At 38.3% G+C, this 27,677-nt stretch overlaps 3 protein-coding genes across 5 annotated transcripts; 2 read left to right on the top strand and 1 right to left on the bottom strand.

Annotated features, from left to right (window-relative positions):
* The first annotated feature begins 3 nt into the window (after positions 1 to 3).
* Positions 4 to 2,491, top strand: LOC146474868 (uncharacterized). The gene is made up of 2 exons (XM_085116636.1): positions 4 to 1,025; positions 2,209 to 2,491. The coding sequence occupies exons 1-2, from the start codon at positions 68 to 70 to the stop codon at positions 2,481 to 2,483; spliced, it is 1,233 nt and encodes a 410-aa protein (XP_084972762.1). The 5' UTR covers positions 4 to 67; the 3' UTR covers positions 2,484 to 2,491.
* LOC146474867 (uncharacterized) lies at positions 2,473 to 21,866 on the bottom strand. Of its 2 annotated transcripts, XR_014866084.1 has the most exons (15): positions 21,540 to 21,866; positions 18,904 to 20,274; positions 17,507 to 17,598; positions 16,613 to 16,680; positions 15,001 to 15,165; positions 13,517 to 13,731; positions 12,278 to 12,411; positions 11,142 to 11,264; positions 10,725 to 10,809; positions 9,891 to 10,034; positions 8,669 to 8,798; positions 5,563 to 6,512; positions 4,615 to 4,847; positions 3,039 to 3,354; positions 2,473 to 3,002 (listed from the first exon to the last, which is right to left on the bottom strand). XR_014866084.1 is itself a non-coding variant. In XM_085116634.1 (14 exons), exons 1-14 carry the CDS (start codon positions 21,859 to 21,861, stop codon positions 3,133 to 3,135), a joined length of 4,254 nt encoding a protein of 1,417 aa, XP_084972760.1. In that variant the 5' UTR covers positions 21,862 to 21,866; the 3' UTR covers positions 2,473 to 3,132. The 2 variants fall into 2 exon arrangements, 1 of the variants encoding a protein (XP_084972760.1); XM_085116634.1 differs by having other exon boundaries at positions 2,473 to 3,354.
* A 55-nt stretch (positions 21,867 to 21,921) lies between these two features.
* On the top strand, positions 21,922 to 26,364 carry LOC146474866 (ADP-ribose glycohydrolase OARD1-like). 2 transcript variants are annotated; one of them, XM_085116637.1, is made up of 5 exons: positions 21,922 to 21,993; positions 22,365 to 22,440; positions 24,225 to 24,399; positions 24,658 to 24,716; positions 26,007 to 26,364. In XM_085116637.1, the coding sequence occupies exons 1-5, from the start codon at positions 21,974 to 21,976 to the stop codon at positions 26,220 to 26,222; spliced, it is 546 nt and encodes a 181-aa protein (XP_084972763.1). In that variant the 5' UTR covers positions 21,922 to 21,973; the 3' UTR covers positions 26,223 to 26,364. The 2 variants fall into 2 exon arrangements, with proteins under 2 accessions (XP_084972763.1, XP_084972764.1); XM_085116638.1 differs by lacking the exon at positions 21,922 to 21,993 and adding an exon at positions 22,141 to 22,166.
* The last annotated feature ends 1,313 nt before the right edge of the window (positions 26,365 to 27,677 follow it).

Raw genomic sequence — 27,677 nt, 5'->3', positions numbered from 1 at the left:
GGACATCCGCGTAAAAATGGCGGATTTGTTGGTAGTTTGAGCTAAGGTACGCAGTGTGAGGGGATTAATGATGTCGGAAGCAATCAGATTAGAGTTATCTTGCGATTGTGGCATACCAGGATGGAAGAAAATAGTCACTCAAAGGAAGAGTGGTAAAACGAAAGGAAGACATGATGTTTACATCATCAGCCCAGAGGGACAGAAATTTCGCTCTCGCGTTGAACTTCAGCGGTACTTATCAACTGTGCAGACTGAATTGTCAATTGAAAATGTCGATTTCAAGGTCCCAAAGTTTTGTACAGATCCAGAAGGAACAGATGGAGGTGCTGTAGAAATTTCTAGTGGATGCTGTGAATCTGAGATGGTATTGGAAGAATCGAAACAACAAGAATTCACCGAACTGAACTCGAAACAAGACTTGCAAGACTTCGACACCACGTCTCCTTATTTTGCAAGGAAAAGCGAACGTCTTAATTCACAAAAGGGTCAATGTGGCACTCCTAAACGACGAAAAAGAAGTTCTGTCAAGGACCCTATGAAACACGATAACAAACGAGATAGATTTTCAAAGACAGGCAACATAAAAAGGCCTATTAAAAGTGTTAGTAAAATGGCGCGAAAACGAGCACCTGGTGGTGTTAAACATCCGAGGCACCCCACTAAACGGGTATCAAGAAAAACCTCGAAAGGATTAAAACGGAAAAAAACACTCAATACTGTTGAAGGTGCCAAGCGCATCAAACTAGAATCACATAATAGTGATGGTACTGTTGTTTCCACGAGTGATTACTTCGAAGCAAATGACGCTCCTTCCGAGTCAAAATTGTTTTCAAACTGGATCCCTCCGAAATCTCCTTACAATTTAATTCAAGAGAGCCTCTTTCATGATCCGTGGAAGTTGCTGATAGCTACGATATTCCTGAACAGGACGACAGGAGGGAAAGCTATTCCAATCCTGTGGGAATTTTTTAAGAGATTTCCAAACCCTGAAGTGACAAGAAAAGCTGACTGGAAACAGATTGCTGGTATGATGCGACATATTAGGGTTTTCCAGGATTTTTATGATAATTTGTTGATTTTGCAAGTTACAAATATATACAGTCACTAGACTGTTCCTGGTCTTCCTATCCTAACTGTACTCCATGAATGATCTCTTGAAACCTACAGAATGAGACTATTGACAACTGTCCAAGTCAATGTTGCCTTCTTTCTTAACCAACTCCACCCCCTTCTTGGAAGGGTTATGCAGAGTGATTGGAGGGGCCATGGGAGGGCCCACCTTATTCCCTCCCTCCCCCCACCCCACAAAAAAAACCTGTTGGACTTACCTTTCCTTTTGCCAAACAACGGTCAGAACACACAAGGAAACAACTGAAGTTTAAGCAGTCTTTGGGCATTTCATTAAGTACCTGACCCATTTTGTCCGATAATCCTGTCATGGACTTGTCCCATGGATTGAGTGGACTAGTTATGTGGACAAATTGAGCAAAAAGCTGACAGTTTCTCCCTTATTTCTCTGCTGGTCCTTGTAGTAAGTCCTCTTAAATGAGCATAATTATTTTCCACTTCCGAGGACTAAAGAGGGGAATTGTCAGATTTTATGATTTTTGTGTGCTTCCAGAGTTATGATCTACATGTACCCACAACCATGATTCTTGAAAAGTAACATGATAACAAGTTAGTTAATGCAAGAAAGATTCAGTAAAAAACACGCCCTGGTAATTTGCAGAAATGAACCAATTACGATGTATTTATGCACTGCTGAGTCCACGCCTAGCTCCTTTGAAATCAATAATAACTGTTGCTTTGCAAGGTTGCAGTTTATGAATTGTGTACACCCGACTGTCAGGCTCGAACAAGGTCTGAGACTGATGCAACCAGTTTGTGTTTCAGACAGTGCACTTACTTACCAGGTATACATTTTTCAAAATGGCCACCATTGGAGAATTTGAAAGACACCGGAAATGGGCAATTTGATGTGAGATCACCTGTGATGTGTTCATAATGTCACATACAATCAGCATTGAAAAGAAAATATCTGTAGTGAGCCTCCAAGTGGGACTGAAATTACTTCTCATCAGTTCCAGTTACAGCTGGAATGCTGAATATATTTCACATCTTACATGGGTGACCACTACATTGACCACCTTTTTATCATTCACCAGGTTTTTTTTTTTTTGTTTGTTTGTTTGTTTTTAACTTTGTTAGAGCTCATTCAGACCCTGGGACTTCATGAGAAAAGAGCCAAAATTATCATCAGATTTTCTGACGAGTTTCTAACTAAAGACTGGACTTCTCCAATAGAGCTGCATGGCATTGGAAAGTATGGAGATGATTCGTATCGCATTTTCTGCCTTGGGGACTGGAAGAATGTGACACCCAATGACCACAAGCTTAACTCTTACCATGCATGGCTCTGGGAGCAAGAAAAGCAAGGACTCTTGAAAGAATTGCCACAGCATCCACATGCCATCACTTTGTAATCTGTTTTTTAATACCATTAAAACTAAAAGTTACATTTTTATCAAGCAATGTTTACTTAGTCATTTGAAAATTTCTTCAACACCCTTGTCCCGGGAATTTTCTTCACCAAACTTTTTCTGGTTAATTTTGACTCTCTTGCCTGGAAGTGCTATCCCTGGTCTCTGACGATGTACTACCCTACACTCAGTGACCATCTAAGAGAGAAAAAATATGCAGAATAATACCCTAAAGCCTCACATAAGTGGCCTCTAAACACAGCCGTATTTCAGCCGAGAGATTACAAAACAGTAAGAAAATACATCTGTGTTTAGAGACAATCAAATAAATGCCTGGGGTATCAACATCTTTATTTTATGTTGCTCATTGTTGTCCCCGCCCCCTATTCAATGTTGAGTAATTGTCAATGCCTGCTCAAATGACATGATTATGGGACCTGGTCTGGGAGGTGTTAAGCAAAGCCAGTATAATCTTTCTCTTGGCACCTTATGAACGAGCAAAGGGTAAGTTCTAGCTCAAGACTTTAAGCTTATTAAATTACAAGTAATTGTAAAAACAGTCAAGAACTTCATACAAAACAATCTCAGAAAAAAGTTTGAATGTCTCTCCCAGATTAGAAATTAGTGACCAGAAGTAGGTTGTTTGAACTTTTCAAGTTGCAACCTTGAAACTGCAGTCTAAGCTGTCCTCCAAAACACAGATTGTTAAAATCCCTGTGTAGTAAGATGCTGTTGTAAGGATCAAAACAATCATGTTTCCAAGAGGAGTGTCCTTCAAGTCACTGAAGCTTGAATCGTCCTCAAAACATTCTTTGATATCCTCAGCAGAAAATGATCTCTGGCTGGTGTCCAACTCATAGGTCATGTCCACCCCCTGAAAAACAAAAGTAAAGACTGAAGCCTTTGTATCGAGACATTCTGGCTACATAATGCTTTTGTATGGCTGCTCAAGCATGACACACTCAGAAGTATCACTACAACCTCCTTGCCCCACCTTGCAGGTTCTGAAGCAGGCGTGGCACATACTAGATTTTCACCCATAACCCCCAATAACATGTTACCTGCAATCACCATGAACAAATCCGGAAGCGGGCATCCAGAAAATTCTTAAAATTGGGCCCCCAGAAATTTTTTCTGCACACTGGAGCAAAGTTATAAATGACCTTCAATTTGCTTTGCTCTGTGAGTACACTGATTAAAATAACAATTTTAGAGGGTAACAATCAGCTGTAACATCCAGTGAGCTCAGCCGTAACAGGTTTTATGGGTTACAGAACCTAATGACAGCAATGGGTTTGAATGAAATCCCAGCGCATCAGAGGTTTATCCATAGCACACTTAAGTGCGGGGTGGCAAGAACAGATTACTAAATAAACAGTGTTACAGTATGTGAGAAGAGGTGGGGGGGGGGGGGAGAGGAGAAACAAAACTGCCCCCACAGGACATAGAATTTGGACTTGGGTATTTAAGTTTTGGGTGCGTGAGATGTAATATTGCAAACTTTCCAGACATACTACCATGTGCCTAGGGGTGAATAAGCCAACAATTTTGTACAGTTTTCTGCATGTGAAATGACAATAAGCTGTAATTTGCCATAATTTTTGTCTGCACGTATTTATTGGCAAGCAAAGTAAGCATTCCCCAAGCACATCTTGGTTCATGTATCTATGGTGATTTTTTTTTTTTTGAGGGGGGAGGGGGGCATCCTTGAAGACCCAGGGGCAGCTAGTCAGGTGGAAGGGATTTTCATGGGTGACAGTTTACTACAAGCCCATGAAAATCCCTTTCACCCGACTAGCTTCCCCTGGGTCTCAGAGGATAGGAAGGGGGGGGGGGGGGGTAAATCTTTTCAAACCAGTTAAATTTTTATTTTCCATTTCCACTGAGACAAAAACAAATGAAAATCAAACTGGTTTGAAAATTTTTGAACCCAAAAAAATTTTGAACCATAACACATCCACCTCCATTAAAGTTCTTTTACAGTTTTTGTTTAACTCTAAATAGTTCTAAGCCTCCTGTTCCAAGGCTAAGCAAGAATAATGGTAAAAATAATCATTACTGAAGTCAATTGACCCTTCATTAAACTAGGCTTAAAGAAAAGGAAAACATACATGCAGCCAAACAGTTAACAAACCTGGCTTCTTGTCAACTCAAGAGAACTTAAGAGATTCATAACAAGACTCATGTGGTTCTCAATCTGTATGACAACTGGGCCACTAAAGATGCTGACACAAGGTCTCAGCTGGCAGCAGACATCATATCCTTGTCGGACAAAATCCTTCAGGTCAACATATGAATTGGAAGAAATCTCTTCATCATCACAAAGAATCTGAAGGTGCTTTGGCTGAGCACAGTTTGGAAGATTACCTACAAAAATAAACAAAAGGTTCCATGTTATTTCTACCCTGCAATCTTTTAATGATCAACTTGTTTCTTTGATCCTCTAAAGAATAGCTTTAAAGTTAGTCCACTTGCTGTTATAATTTGTAAACAATCAATTTTCCTGGGCAATGGTGGATGTGGGAGGGGGGCGGGGGGTCGTAGGCAGGGTGGAGAATCAAGGGGGGGGGGGGGAGGTTTTTCTTTTTGTAAAAAGAAATAGGCCCAAAGGGACAAAATCTTTTTCCTTGTTGTATTATTTTGACATCAACATGATACCTTTTTATTCTGGGCTCCAACTTTATAAGCAAGTAAGGATCTGCACTGCTAGTGATGCATATTATTTTCATATGTTACTACTACAAAAATCAGAGTTATTCAGCATAATTTAGGCCAAAGATTTTTCCACTTCAGTACTGTGCACATGTGGAACAGTAATGGGATATTGCTCGGGAAAGATGTTGGCCAAAAATACTTCTAAAGAACAAGTTTATTAAGTTAATTGTATATTACTCTTAAGTGACCATTAATTCTGTCAGTATTTCTTTTTATGTTCTTCTTTTTATTTTACTGCAATCTATGTAGTTTTAGAGGGGTGGGGAGATTATGCAAATTACTAGCTCACCCAAAATGAAGGTCTACCCTCATTTTATCATATTCACTGATATTAATTTGCATGGCTTGTACAGTTTACATTAGTTACCTTTAACCTGAGAAAATATCTGCTTCTGAAATCCCTCAAGTTGGAGTGGAAAACCATCTACTGTGATTCTTTCACGATCACCAGAGGTTGATTTGAAAACAATCTGATCCCGCAGGATCTCTTCATTGTAGTAGGCCAATATCGTCTCCTTGGAATGCATGGTTCGCATCCGTGGATTCTGATGCCGGCCACCAGCTTTTGACGCAGCTTTCTCCACATGTTTGGAGACGAAATGTTCCAAGTTAGCAGCAGAAATAAAACCTACAGATTTTGCTGTGTCCTTAAATCTGTCACAGTCAGAGCATTTCGGCTTTGCAAAAGGGCATTTGTGTGCACCCTGCAATCCACGAATTATGTAGTCCGTCAAAAAACTGTTGCCTTTGGCCTTTCCATAGGATTGCTGCTCCCTTGAAGAAGATGACCACTGCCGTACTGTGAAATGCACATCCAATGGAGCCTTGCAAAACACATTTCCATCCAGTGTATCAAAATCAGACTCAGAAAATTGTTCTGCAGCACTTGAAACAGGCTCCTTCGCAGGGGCACTGTGATGAAGTTCACTGCAGAGTGAATCCAGTGGCAGACAATGTGGTGGTTCTGGTTCAACTACTGTAGGTTCTAAAGACTTATGAACAAGAAAAGCTTCATCCTCAAGATGCTCAGAAGCAATCTTACCATCTGCATAACAGCAGTCCAATATAATCAAGAATTCTCCAACATTGTCCTTGAGAAGGTGCAAATGATCCTTCAATTCAGCCCCTGTAAGAATATCCTTTTCTGAGGAACAAATCAAGTTACCATTGCGGTCACTGTGACCAGAGAAGTAAAAGTACAGGAACACATCTTTCTTTCCCTGCAGCGCTTCCTTTAACATGAGAAGTGTTCGTTTGACCTCAGCTGCCTGTGAAATGTCACCTGACTGTGGCTTAATACAATACATGTGATCATTCCTATAATTAAAAGGAAATCAAAATTTATTAATCTTTTTAATTAATTTAATTAATTATTTAAAATAATTATTATACAGAGCAAAACTGAAACAATGGCTACCAAGAACTAGATCTATAATATTAGAAGTACAATAACGTTATTTATAATTTATTTGACAAATAATAACAACATCAAATATATACTGAGAAACATACTGTATACATTCCCATGCACAAAACAGTTTTCCCTCCCTAAGAGACCACCTCTCGTAGCAGTGACAAGGACAACTTTTATGAATATTTGCTGTTTTAACATTTAGTAAACGAACACAGTGTAAACAGAATTTGAAAGTTCTGGTAAGGCTGTCTTCCCTTGTTAAAAAGCCACTCTTTTAAAACTTAGCCCTAACTAGACCAGGCTTCTTTTTGTCTTTTCTGACCAGGGTGGATCCCTGCCCAATAACTTTGCAACTATAAAAGCTATGACAATGAGGCTGGGAGGATAAATAGTGTATCAGAAGATATCTCCTTTGACGTCTGCAACAGGAAGCCATGACCCCATACGACATGATAATGGGTTGTTCCAGAAAAAATCCACACCTCCCTGACGGACGGGATTCTGGAAATTCTTGCGGGAAGGGGATCAAAGACTCTGCAAATCCAGGCAGGAGAGGGGGGGGGGGGGGTTGAACTTAAGAAAGTCTTCCGCAGGGGTCATTTCGACCGATAGTTCACGTGACTCGAACGTTTAGTTCGGTGACACTTCAGCGCTCTCAGACCCTGAAAATAGTAGAAATATTTTGTTCACATATTTCTCACCTAAAACAAATGATAATCTAAGTTCCTTCGCAGGTCCTTTTATAGCAGAAAATGCGAACAACAAGATACTAAAGAACGAGCCGTCGCAACATTGTTACAACGAAGAGTTTGAAAAGCCTGACAAATTTCTTCTCGTACCAGACCCAGCGCGCCACCATTGTGTAATTTCATGTTCTCGGTTGTTTGGTCCGCCATTGCATTCTTAGCGTGGATTCCACTGCGTCAGGCAGAAGAATTTTTTACTTGTGCAAGCAAGGATGCAGAGCTATTAGCTGAAGAAGATAATACTCGAGAGGAACTTGTAGCCATCTGTACTTCGAAAAAACTTTTGGAAACGTAAGCAACAGAAGGAGGAAGTTCTTGTACGGGTTCCTCCCACATATACGTGGTAACCTCTCTGAAGTCCCATCGTCCGTAGCACAGTTGAACAAGCAGCCAGTGCATTTTCTGCATGCAGTTTTAAGATTCCATGGGTATTGTCCATACACAAAGGACGAACGCGTTCGCTTTTTCGCATTGTTGCTCCTTTCTTTTTTTAGTTCCACGCGATAGAGTTTTTAATATTAGCCGAAGCTTTAGAAATTAAAAAAAGAGCATCTTCTGGACGTGATTGTGCGTATTTTCTATTGAAAATAAATTTAATTTAAGCCTAATATGTTTTCCGGAAATCCAGGGGGGAGGGGGCGTCTTTTGTTTTGGAAATCCAAACAGGAGGGGCCCGCGTCTTGTGCTTCAGGAAATCCAGGTGAAAGGGGGGGTTAAAAAACGACTCCATCCGTCGGGGGGGGGGGGGGGGGGTGTGGATTTTTTCTGGAATAACCAATAACGTAATTATTGCCAAATGGTGGCCATCTTGGACTTCTGGATTTGCCCAATTAAAACTTCAGAAAGCATCAAAATTGAACGTACCAGTAATCAAAACCACACTAATATGAGCTAAAACACAAAAGTTATAGTAACAAAGTATTTTTTCTTCATTTTAAACATAAAAAGGGATAAAAGGGATTTTTCATTTTCATGGTGTTTGCTCAAATATTAAAAAAGTCATGTTAATGTTCAAAGTTGCCGTTGGCAGAATCCACTTCCTCTTCCTCCCCCCCTCCCCCCCCCCCCAACTAGATGGTTAAAGCTCCCATTTAATTTGAAGTCAGATGTATATTATAGTGTAACTATGAATACCATGGATGCTAAGTATTGAAGGGCTGAGTGACGAAAGGGTCTAATTTTATGTGCATTTATAGGTCATGAAATTATCCCATTTTTGTTCAAATTGGGTGTATTTAATTTTTAGAAAAAAAATGTACTTAGTCCATTGTACCACTGAATAAATTCTTGGTCTGAAGATTTTAATGGCATACCTGATCCCAACAATGCGGGTGTCTGTCAGTACACTTCTGATGCCAAATAAATCTCTTTCAAATACTGCAGCATTGGTTTTCAAGTCGGGGTCATTGCCACATATCAAAACTGCGTAGGCATCAGATCCCCCTGCAAAAGCCAAATAGAGCAAATTTTAATTAATAACTGAACATGCATGAACAAAATAACTCAGGTCTTTGAATGACAATGTTGTCTATTAAGATCATCATGTTATATACATCATGCAGTGTTCCAGATAAGAGAGGTGTCTCAGGTCATAATTTAGCCCAAGCAAGCTGGCTTCGAGACCTGGCAAATGAAATCAGGTAAACGAAGATTAGGAGTGAACCACACCTTAAAACCCCTTCAAATAGTCCATTTACTCCCTGACTTCGAAAGTTACCTGGAACACTGTACATACCCTGGCAGCACCTTCAAGCTCACACTTCCAAAGATGATATAATTATTATTAATACTAGAAATACGTGACTCGCAAAACCTCGCGAAGCTCGGGCTGGGTGGAAAGCCCTCTTTACTCGTATTGTAGCATCAAATGAGGAGACTAAAAGTTTCTGAACATGGTGAGCAAGGTGTTTTCGTAGTTCCACAGGTAAGTTTGCAGTTGAAATCTATTTCTGACACGAGGAAATGTACAACGGGCGTGCAGCGCTGTCGTGTTCGATAAATTTATTTCCCACGGAAAATTATTTTACCACGGTCACAAAACATGTAATTTCTTCAATGCAATATTTCACAAAAGAAGATTTCTGGAAAAAAAGGAAAAGATTCTGCAGAGATATTTCCATCCAGTGAATATTGGTGAACATTGAAGTTGAAATTTGATCCGGCAATGAAAGGAAAACTTTTCCGATGTATGCAAATTTTGCTCCAACAAAGTGTCGCCTGACGTCATTCATACTTTGTTTTCCACTGTTGCCAGGCAACACTGCGGACATCTTCAATGAAATATACATATATATAAATAATTATATTTTTCGCTCGAATTCCCTTGGCTTAGCTTGGCTCAGCCCGACAAATTTATTAACATCGCTTTGATCGGGCCTTTGGCCCTCACTTTGCGAGGAATAATTTATGACTGCAGTTGTTCTCAGTGAGGAGACATCTTAAGTTTTACTATTTTAGTACTGCCAGACTCAACCAAACGTTCCTGATGTACCTGAAGCGTAAACTGAAACTCAAACAATATCAGACAAAACATACCTACAGGAGGTTCAGCTGGCCCATGGGATGGACACTCCAGAGGATTGCGCCGAGCTTGTGTTAAACATGTCACACAGAAGTAGGTGCAGTCTTGACTGTGATGATCACCATCGCAGCTGGGTGATCTCACTACCAAGTACTTTGCTAAAACCATGGGCCATGGTAAAATAAAATCAGTTAAAAAACTGCAAATAGATGACATTGACATCCATGACTCTTAAATGTTGGATTAGAGGCATCGAATTGTAGGCTAGGTCTTGGTTTCAAAGGAAAGAGAAGTCAACACATGGTTTAAATTTCTTCTGCAGGCCGTGTTCAAATACATGCAGAGAATAAGAAAATGCAGTTTGGTTTCCTTTGAATTCAGCTTCTCACTTTTCACAATGACAAGAGTGAAATGGTAACCAGCAGCTTAAGATTGTTTTCATGAAACAATCAAATCCAGAAATCAATATTTTGTTTTTTATTTTGTAAAATGACAACCAGCCTAATTTACTATAATTTAAGAGAGACCAATCACAGTTATGCATGCTATTTAAGCTGCATTTGTGAAAAGAAAGTTAATTGAAAGTTGGTGTCTCTGAGGTCATGGGTCTGAAAGCTGTTCAAGCCTTAATTTTTTAAGGCAAGCTTTATTTGTAACATAACTTTTTTTTGCATAAGAAATTTTACTTCAAATTATGATATTTCTTCCAAAAAAATTTTCTCCCACAGTTAAAAAAAATTTACAATAGATTTTCAATATTACAGGCATATTCATTGACAACCAGCCAATAAAGGAGCTTACAATTTGAAAAATTGGATTATCACCCCCAAATCACCTAGGCAACTCACCTGGATGGTTCAGCAGACAAGACATACAACAGGCTCCCTCCTTGCGCTTTGAAATCTTTGCAACTCCTTTCCTTGCCAGTATTTTCTGAGCAAAGTAACAAGGAATATGATTGAGTGAGTGAGAAACGAAGTACATTCACTGGAGACTCATCACTTCAGGGTTTGAACAGGTCTCTATGCCTTTACAATGCTCTAGACGTGTTTATTACAATATTATTATTAGCCCCTGCGCAATTGGCTATGCAGAAATAGCTAATCAAATGACAGTAAAAATCTGAGTCCAAATGACCCAAAAGTAAACAGATTTCCTGGAAATTAGAGCTGTGTTATACAGATTTTTGTATTTCCTGTTTTTTTTAGTTAAAATAAAAGTTGACTTGACTTGACTTGCACTGTTGAGTATGTTGATTTCATTACCTCCAGCCTTAGACAAATATCTGACAGCATGGCTCTTTCAACCGGTGGTCTGAGACAGTCTATAGCAATACCAGCAAAGTCTTTGGTGTAATTCTTGTCGTCTCCACTATCAGGCCAAACTCCCTGAATTGGTAATCGATGAATAAAACAGTTAAAAAATATATTTATTATTTAACAACATGCTACCTTGGTGTACTGGTACTTTTGTGAGAATAAAGTCACACTTCGAGACTATTACGCAGCCCATGCTCAACCAAGATTCATTGCAGACAAGTACTCCATCAGTGCCATTTTCTGTAATACAGAAATTAATGTGATTTCATTGAGTGTGCAACAATCTGACTCTGTCATTGCAATTTTGACATAAAGTCTACTTCTGCCACTTTCAAAAGTTTCTTGCCATGGATAGTCCAGCGTTTGTTATTGAGTGTTCTCTGCCGTTCTTCTTGTATTGAGAGTGTTATGATGCACCCACACAGAAGCATATCGAACTCATTTCCCTTTGAGAAAGACATTTACTTGGATATGGCAAACAAGCCAAAAGAAGGTGAAAATAAAAATTCCTAAACAAAGAAAATTGTTTGGATAGAAACAACTAATAGGAGGGACAACTGAGAGTTCAACCTTCAAGATATGGATATAGAAAAATCTCTGACTTGTGGTTTTAAAAACATCCAATGCTTTTGTCTATCTTTCAAGCTAGACGTGGAGGCTTACCAGAGAGAGGCAATAAGCACAATGATATTATTATATCTCTCAGTTAGTACGCACGGTGTGATTGGTCAGTTTTGCGGGCCATACTTCATTGTACTTGAAAAACTAGTTTCCTTTAATTTCCGGTGCGCCCAATTAACCTCAGAGATATTAATAACTATAATAAATATCTTTCTAACCTCAGTTTTTGGTCCATACTGTAAGTTATGGATTCTCGTTTTTCCCCGTTAATTTATGGCCTGCCTACTTCGTGCTTGAGCCATAAATCAACAGGAAAAAACTCAGTCCATAACTTACAGTACGGACCTTGAACTTGGTTACTAACAGGTATTTATTATCATCATCATCCATTGTTATTGTTATTATTTAAAGTGTTGTATATATTTCACAAGATATTTGTCAATAGATTAATTAATATTCACCTGTTTTGCCTTTTCCATGAGCTTCTCTGGATCTGATAACAATCCTTCTTTCTTAAGAACACGGTGCAAGAATACATTCTTCTTTGGTGCAGTTACTTCAACTGCCTTCCTCTGTGTAAGAAGTTGCAACAGCACTGAAACCAAAATATACACGCATCTGTTAATTTATGATTATGCTACTTAATTTAAGTATCAATGTAATCACATGACAAAGAGCAAAAAAACTGTCCAAGTTACATACGAAGTAAACACCAACACTTACACCACACCTGCAGATAAGCCGCATCCTGAGCTTGGGTGTAAAAAATGTTTTTCCCATAAAATTCCCAGTTGAGGTGATGATCATTGAAAAAATTTAGCTCGACATTTGAGTCGCAACGAAGTTTGATTGTACCTTGAAGAAGGTGGTCATAATGCCAAGACAATGGCTTTTATCTGACCAACTATTTAAGGGTGCTCCAACAAACAAAACTCAATTATTATTAACGTATTTGATATTACTTAGGTTGTATTCCTGAAAGATTATAAACCTTACCTGTGGAAGGAAGCTCTTATTATTAAAAAAAATAATAATAATAATCATAATTATAATGAAAAAGTACCGTCCAATTTCTTTGAAAATGTGTTCTTCATACTAGCTGCTAAACTGTCAACAGTTATTGTCATTGTTTATAACTAATTCTCAGTCATGTGTACAAAAATGAATTTTTTTTATTACTTCCTGGTTTACAAGACTGGAGAAAATTTAACACTAACTTTAAAGTGCGGTACCGTTGTAGCGTTAAAGGGAACCTCCACTCTCACAACAAATTGACGGGTAAGCGTTGGAAATAGTGTCTAAATTCGAAATTTTTGTCTAAAACGTAGAAATGACATTCAAGTGTGTTAAAAATTAGATATGATTATCGACAACTTTCGCTTTTAAATTTCCTGGGGGCAGCCATTTTGAATTTTATGACGTATTATGGTTGCCGCTATTGTTATTCAGCAGAAGTTTTTTTGTGTAAAACAATTGAGCAACCATATTACGTCATGAAATCCAAGATGGCGGCGCGCGGGAAATTTAAAAGCGAAAATAGCCGATAATCAAATCATGTTTTTTCCGACATTGAAATATTATTTCCATGTTTTCCAATGAAATTTCAAAGAAAATTGTATTTTCAATAATGTAACGTTAACATGTTTCGAGAGTGGAGGTTTCCTTTAACAGTAACTATAAAACCTGCATGTTTAACATACCAACTCCAAATGAAAAAATATCATTGCTGGGTTTAAAGTGTCTTCCATCAAGGTACTCATCGACGTACCCCTCTGTTCCACGGATCTGAGAAATGGAGGCAAATGAGAATCCCATAGGTAACTCCAGTGCCATCCCAGCATCTCCCAGGCGGGCATTGAAATCTTCATCTAGGAATATATTTCCTGGCTTTACATCCATGTGCACAATCTCTTGTCTGCAATATAAACAAGGTCACAAATTATTAATTAAAATTATGTTTCAATTCAATTTGCCATTTGAAATAACTTACAATTAATTGGTTGCATCAGTGATATAATAGTTACTTTAAATTTGTGAGATCAACCATTCAATGACTGTTTAAAAACAATGATTATTGGCATATAGCTGCTTGCAGAAATGTAATGCTCTTAAAACAAACATTAGCCAATGCTTCTAGGGCTTATGAACTAGTTTTAAGGTGCAATCAATTGGCTGTATTCAGAATATTAGAAAACTGACAACCATAAATATTAAAAATCCCCAGCTGAATAAAATTAAGGTTGTAGAGTTACCAGAATACAAAATGGCTCATGTGGCAGCCACAGTTTGTAGAGTATTTAACATCACATGCAAATTGATGTTACAAGGTAAGTTAGACATCGTCACAGCATGTTACCGCATGGTACAAGATGTTACTAATAGTTGCTGATCATGCCCATGACATCACAAGTAGCTACATACCATCAAGATGTGAAAATTAGATAATATAAACCAGCATAAGATGTTAGTAGTATATACAGGGGGTCCGTTTGACCAAAATACTAACATGCATCTGATTGGCTGTTGAAAAATTAAGATGGCAGAGCCTTGGGGATGATCAGTGTGGTGATTGGGTGTGTCCGGGGGTGGGGTGTGTGGGGAGACCACCCCCTGGCTTTTGGAAAATCCAAGATGGCAGATATGGTGGGTTTTGGAAAAAAAGTGTCTGAAGAGGTTTGGAAGTGGTCCAACATGGTTGGGGTGGGTTGGGTGAATACTTGGATGACCGTGGTGGGGGTCATCAGTTATCCCCGGGAGACAGGTTGAGTGGGGAGAACACTCCCCTGGATGTTGGCAAGCCAAGATGGCAGCCATAGGAAGAACAAAGGAGGAGGGATTTATGGCTAAGACAGGACACTTTGTGATACTTATGTGAAGCAATAAAACAGTGACTTCATGGCCCAGAAATCAGGTTATGTTCTGGCTGTGTGGAGCACAGGCCTGTGGCTTGAATGTGACTTAGGCAAAGCTTAACTTGCTCTTCTAGAGAATATAAGAGCAAATACAGTGAACAGAGCTTTTGTTTCATGTTTCCCACTGAATAGTTTATTAAGCAAAACAAAAAATTAAAAACATATATAGAGCCTGATCACAGCTTAGTAAACGAGAAGAATGGATAATTTATTTCATTTATGTATCATCATGGCAACCATGATCTATCTACAACATAATGAAGTACACAAACCTGACAGCTTTCTCATTTGTGACTTCTGAGTGCAAATACTTCAAAGCCCTAGCCGTGTGAAGAGCTATTCTAACTCTGTCTTTCCAAGACAACTTTATTGAATCTCTGCGCAATGCTTTGTTTAAGTCGCAGGACATTTTTGGATACATGAGGCAGCATGGCTTTCTGTCAACAAAATTACATTTATTCAACGTTGAGGTTGCAACACTAACAGGAAACAGCTGACTTATTCAAAATATCCATATATATCAAATGAATATATATATTGAGAAGATTGAGAGTGTTTGATAGTGTGTATTTGTTGTTGTTTTCTTATTTTTTACTTGTTTTGTTGTTGTTTTTGTTTTTTTGCAAGGGGTTTACCGGTAAATAATTTCCTCTAGGTAGTTAGACAAACTTATGCATAAGAGGTTGTGGTGGACTTTAGTCTTGAGTAACATTTTTGGAGATTCTAAGGCACCACTGATTAATATATTTATGGGATAACTTAAAAGCAGCAAGGTTTAATTGAGTGCCACACTTATAAGAAATCCCAAAGCAAAGCAAGTGCCCTTGATTTTTAAGCTTGGCATGTATTTATTCTTTTTTTTTTTTAATTTGTTTTTTATTTTATTTGTCTTTGTGGTGCTTCCCCAGCAGAGCATGACTACATGCCTAAGTACTGGTTAGTTATTTAATTCTTTACTCAGTCCACAGCTACAGTGTATGGAGATTGAAGAGATCATACAGAGAGTGGAGAAGCTCATAGCAGGCTTGGGTTGTACCTAAGGAAGGCCAATAGGGCAGTCTGATCTCCATCTGGGCCCAGTTGTTCATAGGCCGATTAAGCTAAATTATCCTGGGTTAACATGAACTTTGATTCAAGTTTATTTACTAACCCATACGAATTCTTCCAAAAGATTTTTGCCCTTCAGTTTTGCCTTCAACTTTTCTTTACCATTGGCTTCAAATTAGCCTTTAAAATCAGTCTTAACAAGTGAGATGAAAACCTTGCTTAACTTGTAATCATGGATAGTTTAGCGTTAATTGGCTTTCCAACAACCGGGCCCTAAGGGATAAGAGCATAGTTCATTGATGCAAACAAAGCAATAAATCATACATGTAGTCTGTAGACACCAAAATCACCAACTACGGGAACCTTTTGAAAGGGCTGGGTGAGTGAGGAATAAAGAACTCAGAAATAAAAGAGCTTGGAGTTCAGGACAAACAAACAAACAACACTAGCAGATCAGCAGCATGCGAAATGCTACATATACAACAGAACTTAACACATAATCCCTGGCAAACAAACACTTACAAACAATCTACTAAACAGGCCCCAGTTGTTCAAAGGCTGGATAACTTTATCCGCTGGATAAGGCACTATTCGGTGTCTAAAATATGCTTCACGTTAAACGTTGTCCAAGGTTTTCGTACACTCCTAAACTAGACTGTAGTTAGAGTGTGCATATTCGCTTGTACACGATGAAATACTGAAATCTTTGCACAGATTGAAACTGTTGGATAGTGACTTATCCACCGGATAAAGTTATCCGGCCTTTGAACAACTGAAGCCAGAAAAATAACTAATAAGCCTAGGAATTAAATAAATAAATAAATAAGTTATACATACCCTTCCTCTTCGCTGAATGCATAAAGAGGCATGAGATGAGGATGTTTTATGTAACCAACACGTTTCTCCTTAAAAAATAAAGTCACGACCAACATAAATGATCGGAATTTAATTTAAAAATAGACAAGTCATACAGTATAGAGTGGTTTTCAATTGAGTCTCAAAAGTAATTTTCCTCTCATTTGGTTATTACTTTCAATTCGTTTTGCTTTACTGCACTCTGTGGTTGGTTGGCAAGGTTCACGCCATTTTTTCAACCACTGGAAAGCCAAACCAAAAGCAATCATGACTTGGTCTTTTGCATTTTCCTGTGTTTGAAGCCGGTTACATGCATTTGCTTTGAATTTTGATTGGTTCACTGTGTTGTGTACATCTTCTGTGATTGGTCAAAGTAATTACTGTCAATGGCTTTGGTTTTACGAGACTTAGGGAAAACCCACTCTGATAATTATATGAATGTGGCTTTGAAATGAGTGTCTAAAATATATTTTTAAGGATTTTACATATTGCTACAGTTTAATTTGCTACTACTATAGACTCTGACTGTGATTGGTTATAAATTCTTGTGTGACTCTGTCGCCCAACGACAAGCAAAACCAAAACCATGCTTGGCACCATTTACATGCCGGGTATTTGTTTTGAGCTCTGATTGGTTAATTATGCTATTTCCCATCTACATTTGTACTGTGAATGGCAGAGTGATTACAACATTGATTATACACTAATATTCATGACACTCAATCAAATTGATATGACACATAGCATAATAATAATTATTTTAGCCAGATACATCCTTGGAAACCCAGCCTGGGCAGATGACTGGGGTAACCGGCACTGCTAAGTGGTTACAATAAAATTTTGTAAGTATCAGCCCCGGGCTTCTTTCTAGCTTACCCTCTTTAACTGTGCTGCAGTGTTTGCCTGTCCAAGATGGGAAGTGTACGCTTCTTTGACAACAACTTGTTGACCATGAAATGTATTGTTCCCTATAAATCAAATGATGTGGTCATATAGCTGTTGACATATTGTGTGAGGAGTGAAGTACATGACTTAAAAGGAACAAGCTGCAGATGTTAAGCAGCTCAAAAGTAGTACTGATCTTGTCATTTCTAAGGTCTAGTTTATACGTTGCACTACAGTTGAATTTAATTCAGACGAATTTAATTCAAGGTCCCACAAGCAATTAAATTTGACGATAGCACGACGTCTAAAACAAATTAAATTCGTCTGGTAAATTAAATTTGTCCTCGAAGTTTTATCAGTCTTGGTAAGACTTATCCGTCTTGGTAAGACGGATAAAATATTGATGATGCATCTTCAGTTTAAATGTCGCACTAGCGTTGCGTCAAATGAAATGCATAATTTTTTAAATGTATTTCAAACTTATTTTAATGAGCCCACAGCGACCCATGGTGACCAGAGACACTGCATTTGGGGAGAAGAATAAAATTTGACTGTATTGATTTCAACGCATAAAACCATGCTACAATTTATGCTGACGAAACGATGACTTTAATGGGAATTAAATTTGTCTGTCAGTGAATTAAACTTGACTGTAGCGCGACGTATAAACTAGGCCTAATGCAGCTCCATACTAAATGCTATCCCTGTCTCTCTCAGGTTATGAAGTACTGTATACATGTACACTTGTACGTTACACTTAGTCAATAGACATGTAACTGATCCAAGTGATTAATGGAGAAAATGATTTTGCTGGGCCACACTGTGTCTTTGAAGGTGTGAAACTTACTGAGAAGAAGAATTCTTATACTGCCTGCGTAAAATATTCCTTGATGTCACTTGCTGCTCTTTTCCACAAACCACTTCAAATGATTTTATAATAATGGTTTTGCACACGTGTCTCTAATGATGAGAAGCATAACATGTCTTCACGTGAGGTCACAGGGTGAATAAAAACTCTTGTTCAGGGCAAAGCATTTAAATCATGGTTCATTACAATGAATGCAGTGGATAAAAATTATCTTGATTACAACTTAAAATATTGTTAGTAATAATTAATTAAATTGCAAGGCTTTCAAAAAATATGTCAATGTTTAAGAAGCTCAGCTTTTAATATTCATACCTGGACTGAGGAGTTTCAAGCAAACTGTGCCTTTTCTTCAAAGTACAACTTTAAAGTGGATTTTGTAATGTTCAACACTACATTACACATTTTACTTGTTTGATTGTGTGCAACTAATTGCAAATACTTCTACCATTGAATCGCGTTCTTCTGTGTTGCCAAATAATCACCTAAAGTACTTATCATCATACAATTTCCATTAGTTTACCTTCATATACAACTCCAAAGCCTCCTCGTCCTAGTATCTTTGCACCATCTTGGAAGTATCTTTTAATGGTTGCATAGCTCATCTCCACAGGAATTTTCTGTTTTGGACAACGTGCGCCTGCATCACTGAAATCAGTCGATATGTGCCTTTCCACTGGAATCTTTTCCTGTGGTCTTGGCACTTGTTCACTGTAGCTTGTACCTGCAGCGAGACTTCCTTGTCGTCTGCTAGGTGGAATGTTTTGACTGCCATAATCGGCCTGGTGTGGCAATGCTACGTTACTTGATTCCTGACCATTAGGTCCCCTCACAGAGACTTCAGAAGGTTTTGTTGCACTTCCAGATAAATTAAGCTCCTCAAGTTTGGGATGTTGCACTTCTTGTGTCATTTGATGGGATTGTTCTTGTTGACCAAATGGGGGCTCACAGTTACTTGCAGGTACTTGCACAGGTGAAGAGCTTGTGGCAGAATCTTGAACCTTCCCTGAACCACCGTGTTGAAATGAACTCGTCCTTGTAGAATCTGGAGGGAACTGATTATTCCCAGCCAAATCTTCAATAGATGGATTTGTTCCTATTGAGTACTGGTCTGGGAACTTAAAACCCCCTGAAGAAATTTCTGCAACTCGAGCTGGGGCTTGCATATGAGAACTCGCAGTTTGATCAGGAACAGGTGGGTTTGAAACATCAGGACATGTAATTGGTTTGTCTTTCAGTGATCTAGGCAAAGATGGAATACGATTTTCTGCAGGGTACTCTGCAATGCTTGATGGATTTTTTGTCCCTTGTGCATTACCACTATACTGTACAGAAGGGCTCACATGATGCAGCATCCTATCTGGAGGTCCTGATTGCAAATGATGTTCTGGTGGTTGAAAAGGCATGGTATTATGTCTTCCAGCATTGGATTGTAAGGTTGCTGGGACAAGATCTGCATCAGCATAATTATGGCCATGTCGGCCAGCATCCCAGAAAAATTCGTACCCTGTGTCTTGCATATTAGAATCTGAAGTTTGATCATGACCAGGTGGGTTTGCATTTGAATGGCGATTGTCTGAATGCTGAGGTGCAGAAGGTAGTCTTTCATGAGGACTTGTAGTTGGTTTGTCTTGCAATGGCCTTGAAACAGGTGGAACCTGGTATTCAGAAGGGTATTCAGCCATTCTTGACAGATTTCCTGCCCCTTGTGCATAATGTACAGAAGACTCCACATGATGTGGGATACTATAAACTGGTGGTCCTGGTTGAACAGGTGGGACTGTTGGTTGATTGGGGAATGTATTGTGCCAGCCAGCATTGGATTGTAAGGGTGCTGGGGGAAGACCTGCATCAGCATAATTCTGCCCTTGTTGGCCACCATTTCCAAATTCAGCTATTGGCAAAATGCAGAAAAATTCATACATTATATCTGGAAACCTACATGTAAACAGGATCCAAATTAGACTCCCAATAGGATCTTAGAATCCAGTGAAATCATATCCCCTTTATCCCTATCTAGACGGGGAGTATGGGGGAGGAAAGGAGGGATTCTGCCCGCACCAGCCTTGAATGCATGAAAGCATGCTCGGTCCCACATCCTGTTGAAGCCTCAATGAGTTGTTTGAGTATGAGTATTTAGAAGATTATTTTGCCATAACGGTTAAATACAACATGATAGAAATTTAACAATGATTCCAAAGCTATAGCTAATAGTTAAGTTACTTAATTAAGCTCAAAACCCACCAATTAATTACTGCGCGCTCTTGTTCACATTGGATGAAACACGTAGTAGTACAAAATTGGAGGGTAGCTATCAGACAACGACACTCATCCAAATCCAATCCATCACCCATTTTTTTCGACAAGAAAAAATAAACAAAGAACTTCAAATTTTTAGGTCTTTCCTAATCCAATTTCAGTATATAAAAATGGATCAGCTTGCATTTGTTTGCCAGCTATCATGCTTTGACCATCACTTGCTGTTCAGCATACTTTTCAATAGTAAATCATTTACTATTGAAAAACTAAATCGCACGCATTTCAGAAATTTTGGAGGGTTATAAGATAAATAAACCTGTTTTTCTTGTTTGCTGGTATATCGGATGATAATACCCATGGCTGAAATATTGTCCTCAAAATTTCATTTGCCCTAGAAACTTCGCTTCCTGGTCTTCTGCCATCTGCTCATTTTTTTGGACCATCATTCAGCCTCAGGAATTATCACCCAATATACCAGCCACCTAAAGGGGTTTATGAATACGAACACTTTTGTATATGACACACAATTAATGATATGAAGGGGTTTATTTACTAATCAGTAATGCTTTTAAATTTATAATAGTATTAGGCAATAATACAATACTGTCAGTAATAAGCTTATTAACTTACATTTTACGCCACACAATATACATCTGTAAAGCAATCAGATACTCAACCACCATATAGTACAGACACTAAATATTCCATCAAATGATGTGTCATAACTAGCTAGCTAAACTACTAGTCAAAGTCAAGGAGGCCAGCAAATGAATGCGCTCAAGGTTCAAAATCCAAATAATTATGCTTCACTAATGTCCGCGGTTTGTACATGCAACGAAAGCTAGTTCAGTGCAATCTTTAACCAGTGAAAAAATTTTACACCCGTTCCATGGTGCCTACCTTTTCTAGAGTCCTGAAATTTCTCGATTTTAACTTTTAAATCGTCTCTATAAATAGTCTTGAACAGGTCTTTCATAAAGTTCAGCTGTTTAGTTTCGTCTTCGATAACCTCTCCTATTGCAACGAAGAAGTCCTTGGCATTTTTGATTTTCTCCAACCTTGCTTTGGTTAAGAGCCCACCGCCGCAAAGAAATTTTAAATTTTCAACATCGTCGGTGATTAAGTCTTCTGAAATTTCGTGAAGAAGAAGGCGAAAGTTGGAAATTCCACCGATCTCACCCATTCTGAAGCTGGAAAGCGATGTTCCTCGTTCCCAGGACATTGACTGTTCGGGGAGGTGGGGAGGGTAGAGGTGCGTTACAAATGTCCAAGTGCTTCATGTAAGACCTGTATGATTTCTCAAGCTTTTACGTGGAGAGAAGTGTGGAAAATCAATGGACAGATATTTGACAAGGTAAATTTATAAGAATAATTCAGTTTTATTCCTAAGGTTTTTTATCGACAAGGAAATCGAGCACAACCTCATTGTCATATCACAGCTTGGAGATCGGATCCTTACTTCATTTGTAAGGTTCCGCCTGTACCCTGCGAGCTCTGCTCGCAGGGGTAGCTAGACCTTCCGGGAAGGTATGTTGGAAGGCCGGAGCTCCTGTTGTTTCTAGTTCCATTCTCAGAAAAGTCCAAGGCTTCCACCTTGTCTTGTTATTTAGTTTATAACGTTTATGTCACATTTTCATCAATCAATGAACTCAGACTCAAACAGTCAATCGTTTATTGTAATATTAATGATACGTAACTGAGCTTCTGAGCTTGATTCTTTAACAGGAAGCACAAGCTAGAGTCAAATGCTGGTAACGTCACTGAAGAATTTCCAAAGGACAGCAAAATGCAGAAACAACAGGTATGACTGGTCATAATGGAGCTGGAGCTTGGAATAATTACTCGTTAACAATCTGAACTATAGACACCATGGTCATCCAGGTCATGCTATTAAATTATATTGTACCCGGCGATATCAATCAATGAAAATCAATCATTGATTGCAATCAATATAATCAATAATAATCAATAATAATTAATTGATTGATATTGATTGGTTCAACCAATCAATAGAAATCGAAACTCACTCACTGACACGTCTTAATTTTTTTGATTTTTATTGATTTTTATAGATAATCAATAATTGGTTGTGCAACGGTATCTGAGTAAAACCTGACCTTTGGTTGATCTAACGACGTATGCACGTCACGCGTCATATATACCCTGTGGTAATCCGATTGCACTACACTTGAGTTGGAAGAAGAAAATATAGGAAAAGGGAATAAAAATGTTGTTGTTGTGAGACCATGACTCGTTTTAAATAATTAATAAATAATGATATGATGCTAAAATTTTAAGGATACGTTTAGTTATGATTATCATATATATTTGAACAAATAAACTTATCAAAATCATTTGTCAATTCATGTGATGCGTTTTATTAAAAAGGAAACCGAGTTTTGAATTATCAATGATAATCAATACTAATCAATGCAAATCGATCATAATCAATGAAAATCGAAACTCACTCAACTTTTGGGCTTCAATTTTTATTGATTTCCAATACCAATCAATTGATTATTATTGATTATATTGATTTTCATCGATTATTGATTTTCATTGATTGATATCGTCAGGTATTGTAAAACAATAATGAATTTATCAATTAATTATGCGCCGATCGACTCGAAACTTCAACATCCCCCCCGCCCGGGCAAACCCCAGGCATTTGTACTTTTGAAGATTAGATCGTTCAAGTTCCTGCCCCCTCAGGCCAAAATGGTGTTCATATGCCCTACCTTATTGTCGGATTTGTCTCTCAAATGCCCCTCCTAAAGAACAATCGTTGTTGGCTCTTGTCATCTTCAATAAAGCTTGTGTATAATCATGCGAAGGCATCTTTTGTGACTCTTTATGCGATGGTGCCGTTTTTACCAAACTTGAGTTACTACAAAAACACAACTTTAATATTGAAACTATTAAAAAATGATTTGCAATTGAATATTTAATTAAGTCGAACAATGTCAATCAGCAAGTGTAAGCTACTCTAACTCCAAAACACAGCAAAGGTTGTTTAACGAGGGTACTGTATACATATCAACAACAGAGCCTCAAGTGTTTACAACTGCATGTATTTTAAGTTGTTCAGTGTCGGCTGATTACCTCTAACAGAAACTTACAGCTTTAACAATGAAATGGGGGTGTGAAAACTACCATATTGTAAACCTGATACTTCCAGTTCAATTTTCCCCACCCCACCCAGGAAAAGGTCAAATTCCCCACCTCCGGGAAGGCCTTACCCATCAAATTCCCCACTCCCCGGGCACCGAAAATAGTCAAATGCCCGGGGTTTGCCCAGGGGAGGGGGGATGTTGAGGTTTCGATTTGATCGGCGCATTACTAAATGGCAAGATTTCCATACAGCGCTATTAATTAATTTATTTAATATTATACATTTTCCATCTTAAACATGCTTATTAATTAATTGCTGCTTGTACAAGAGGGTTGGTATGGCAGTAGTACATGTAATAATATTAATGCATGGGGCTGTACAGAAATCTTTTCCTGTTGAATTGTTGAGTTTAATTTAGGTGCAATCAATCGATTTACTGTCATCTTTTAACAAAGTGTCTCAATCCCTTTTAGCATACCAAATCCAAAGCGTCTGCACACAAGCTGTGTGAGACACGTGGGGATTTATTTTCATGTCCTGACAGTGAATCACTCGCTCACTGCATTAGTGCAGATGCAAGAATGGGTAAAGGAATAGCTGTGATATTCAAGAAAAAATTTGGGGGAGTGGATGAGATCAAATCTCAAGGTAATGTTAAATTATAATACACAAAATAACAAGGTCTGAACTCATATTTGCTTCTTACTGCCAACTTCTCATCAGTAATCTTAACCCTAAACCAACCTTTACTCTGAGATGATAAATGCACGTAGTTGGCTATCTACATGTATCATCTCATATCCAATGTGCATTCATCAATCATGGAGTATTGTTAAATATTATGTGTGAGTTTTGTCTAATGAGCATAGCTTATCAAAATTTATAACAACATATTTTTTCCTTTAGGGCAAAAACCAGGGGGTGTGGCAATCCTGAAAAGAGGGGATAGACATGTCTACTACTTGGTAAGTGGATGCAGCCTCTTGGGGTTATCAGCCTTCAGGTCTGAAATTCCATAATGATTAAAAATCATTTAAAGTTTGGTGGTTCAGATCTGGGGCTGCAGATTCATAAAGCTCACTTTTACTTGTTAAGATGTATATTTTAACTGTTGGTTTCTAAACCTGTTACCTGTTACCTATCCACTTCGTGCCATGTGGCACATAAGGCCTCTTGTTTCTAAACAATTTAGTGTTTTTTTTCTCTTTTCTTTTTTTACTATGCTGAGAAGCCTTCATGAATCCAGCCCCAGCAGCTGGTCTCTACATTGTTTTGTGTTTATAGAAAAGATTTACATGCATACTGTAGTAAATTGTCCTATCAACAGAGGGTACCTCCTTTTTTTACTCTGCGCATCTCAGAATGGTCCAAGAACCTCAAATTTCTCAAGAAAGTTGCCTACTAATTCAACATTGTTTTTGTATAGCAAGGACTATTGAAATCCAAAATGAAAACTGGGGGTAACCATGCATCCAGAGATAACTAAGCTTCAATTTAGAATTTAATGCTTTTTAGAATTATTATTGCTTAATTATCTCTGAAAAATGTGTGGATATCCCCCCCCCCTCCCACCCTCAATTCTATTTTCTAAATTTCAGTAGCCCTTGCTAAGATATGCTTTCCGGCTTAGTCATAAACTTGGCAAAAAATACCATCATATTAGGAGACACAAAGTAATAATGACTCCCCAAAGCCTTAATGGGATGCTTTTTACACAAATGGACCATGGTGTTGTGTCACTGCAGTTGAATGAAAAAAAAAAAAAAACAGCAAATTCTTTTTCAGCCGGTTTGTAACCTTTTTTAATGAAATGGTTGAAATGAACCCGCAAAAACATCGGATCATTAAATGTCAATAATAAACAACATCCGAAAGTAACAACATCAATCACATCTTGACTCCTGCCACCCGGCTGATTTTTCCAAGATGACAATCTTGGACAAAACTGTTAACAAACTTTGTTGATCTACAATTCCACTGCTACAGTGATACACCGACAACTCAACCCTCCCCTCCCCCTCCCTCGTCCCCCTTATCAGTGTTGGTCTGCTGCTGGAAAGAAGGCTTGGTAATCGTCCGGCCTTCAAAGCAACATCTAGTGAGGGGGAGGGGGGAGTGAAAGTTTGCTTCTCTCCAGCTGATGTTTTCCTTAAGGGAGATAATTGAAACATATGCACAAAATTTGCATTTTTCTCAGCTAGTTTTGTTTATGATCGTAGTGTGATATGCTAGTTTTCATTCCTGTCTTTCATTAGGTCACCAAGGAAAAGTCCTTTCATAAACCAACATACAAAACTTTGCAGTCATCGCTTGTAGCAATGAGAGACCATTGCATCACTCATGGTGTAACAAGCCTATCAATGCCAAGGATTGGTTGTGGCTTAGATGGTCTCCAGTGGTCCAAAGTCAGAAACATCATAGATGAAGTCTTTCAAGCAACAGATATTAATGTGACAGTGTACAGCTTGTAGAAAAAAATTCTCAATATGCATTGGGTGTTTATCATTTAGTTGTTTTTTGTCAAATAATAATAATAATAATAAATTAGTAGTAAGTTATTTATATTATAGCGGTTGTAGTTAAATATGAGAAATAAAATGTTTTGTTAAATAATATTGTTGCTGTTTTTCATAAATTATACAAGAAACTGTGATCCGAACAAAATACAAAGGAAATATGATTGGGGAAATTTCAGCCATCTTCAATCACATGCCGAGAACCTGAGATGGTTACCAGGCAACCACAGACTCTGGGAACAAGATTGCAACATCTAGTCTGCCAGCTCCTCGCCATTTCTACATTATTTCTCTGATTGCGGCAATGAAACTTGAGAAGACAACTGAAATTTGAGCCAAGAAAATTAATCAACATACACAGCAGCTATCTGATCGGAAAAACTGCAAATTTGAAGTTTAATACATAACTGAACATCTCACATATATTACCTTGCAGATTGAAATTTTTTCCCCCAATGAGAAATCAGCATTTTTTTTATTTTCCCAAAATAACAGGGCCGTAGCCAGACTTTCAGGAGTTGTGAGCACTGAAGGCATGAGCCAGTAGAGGGGTTTGGGGTATGGTTCCCCAGAAAATTTTGAAATCTAAAAAATTATGCTATTTTTAGTACTTCGATTCGTCATGGATATTTTTTCAAAAAACAGCCTCATTCAAGTGTAAAATGGTAGCCTTTTTATTGCTTATTGCTTGCTTCCAAGGCGCAAGTATCACACCTTCTTCACGTTCCCTCGGTTGCTACGGTCCAGGAACCAGTTGTTGAAAGAGTGGATAACTGTATCCAGCGGATAAGTCGCTATCCGTCGGATACTGAATCTATTAGTTGAAATCCATTTTATCCACTGGATAAAGTTATCCGCTCTTTGCTCAACCGGGGCCAGGTTTGTGGTTGAGGAGCATTCAAAATGTTTTTCAAAAGGTGGAAGGCCCATACTACTCATTCATGTTTACCTTTCGGTGTTTCGACCAATTTAGCTTCTTGTGTATACTTGCATGTGAAAAGAAGCCGTGTACGTATATCTTGCTTTTACATTTTTACTTACTTTTGACTGTTATATATTAAAGGGTACTATTAAAAACTGACTCATTGGATAACGCAGTTTCAGAGTTTCATTGGTTTAGCAGCCATGGTATGTTAAACACTTAATGACTGGCCCCAAGGGGAACAGTGAGTTTTGTTTCCCCGAGATCCTCAATTTTCGTCGAGGGGAACATTGAGGATCGAGGGGAAACAAAACTCACTGTTCCCCTTGGGGCCAGTCATTAAGTGTTTTGTTATACCTTCCAACTCAAATATAGAACAAATTATATACGGGTGTCACCTTGCGACTTAATTGCAAAATCTTGAGAGCTTTCGTCCAAATTCTGCTCTTTGCAGAAGTCTCTCAACGTTTTCACGGCATTGTGGATGG

Source organism: Pavona decussata, unplaced genomic scaffold, assembly GCF_977016875.1.
Source record: "Pavona decussata unplaced genomic scaffold, jaPavDecu1.1 SCAFFOLD_87, whole genome shotgun sequence".
NCBI lineage: Eukaryota > Metazoa > Cnidaria > Anthozoa > Scleractinia > Agariciidae > Pavona > Pavona decussata.
The sequence above is the reverse complement of the archived record's forward strand: the minus strand, read 5'-3'. Positions and strand labels throughout refer to the sequence as shown.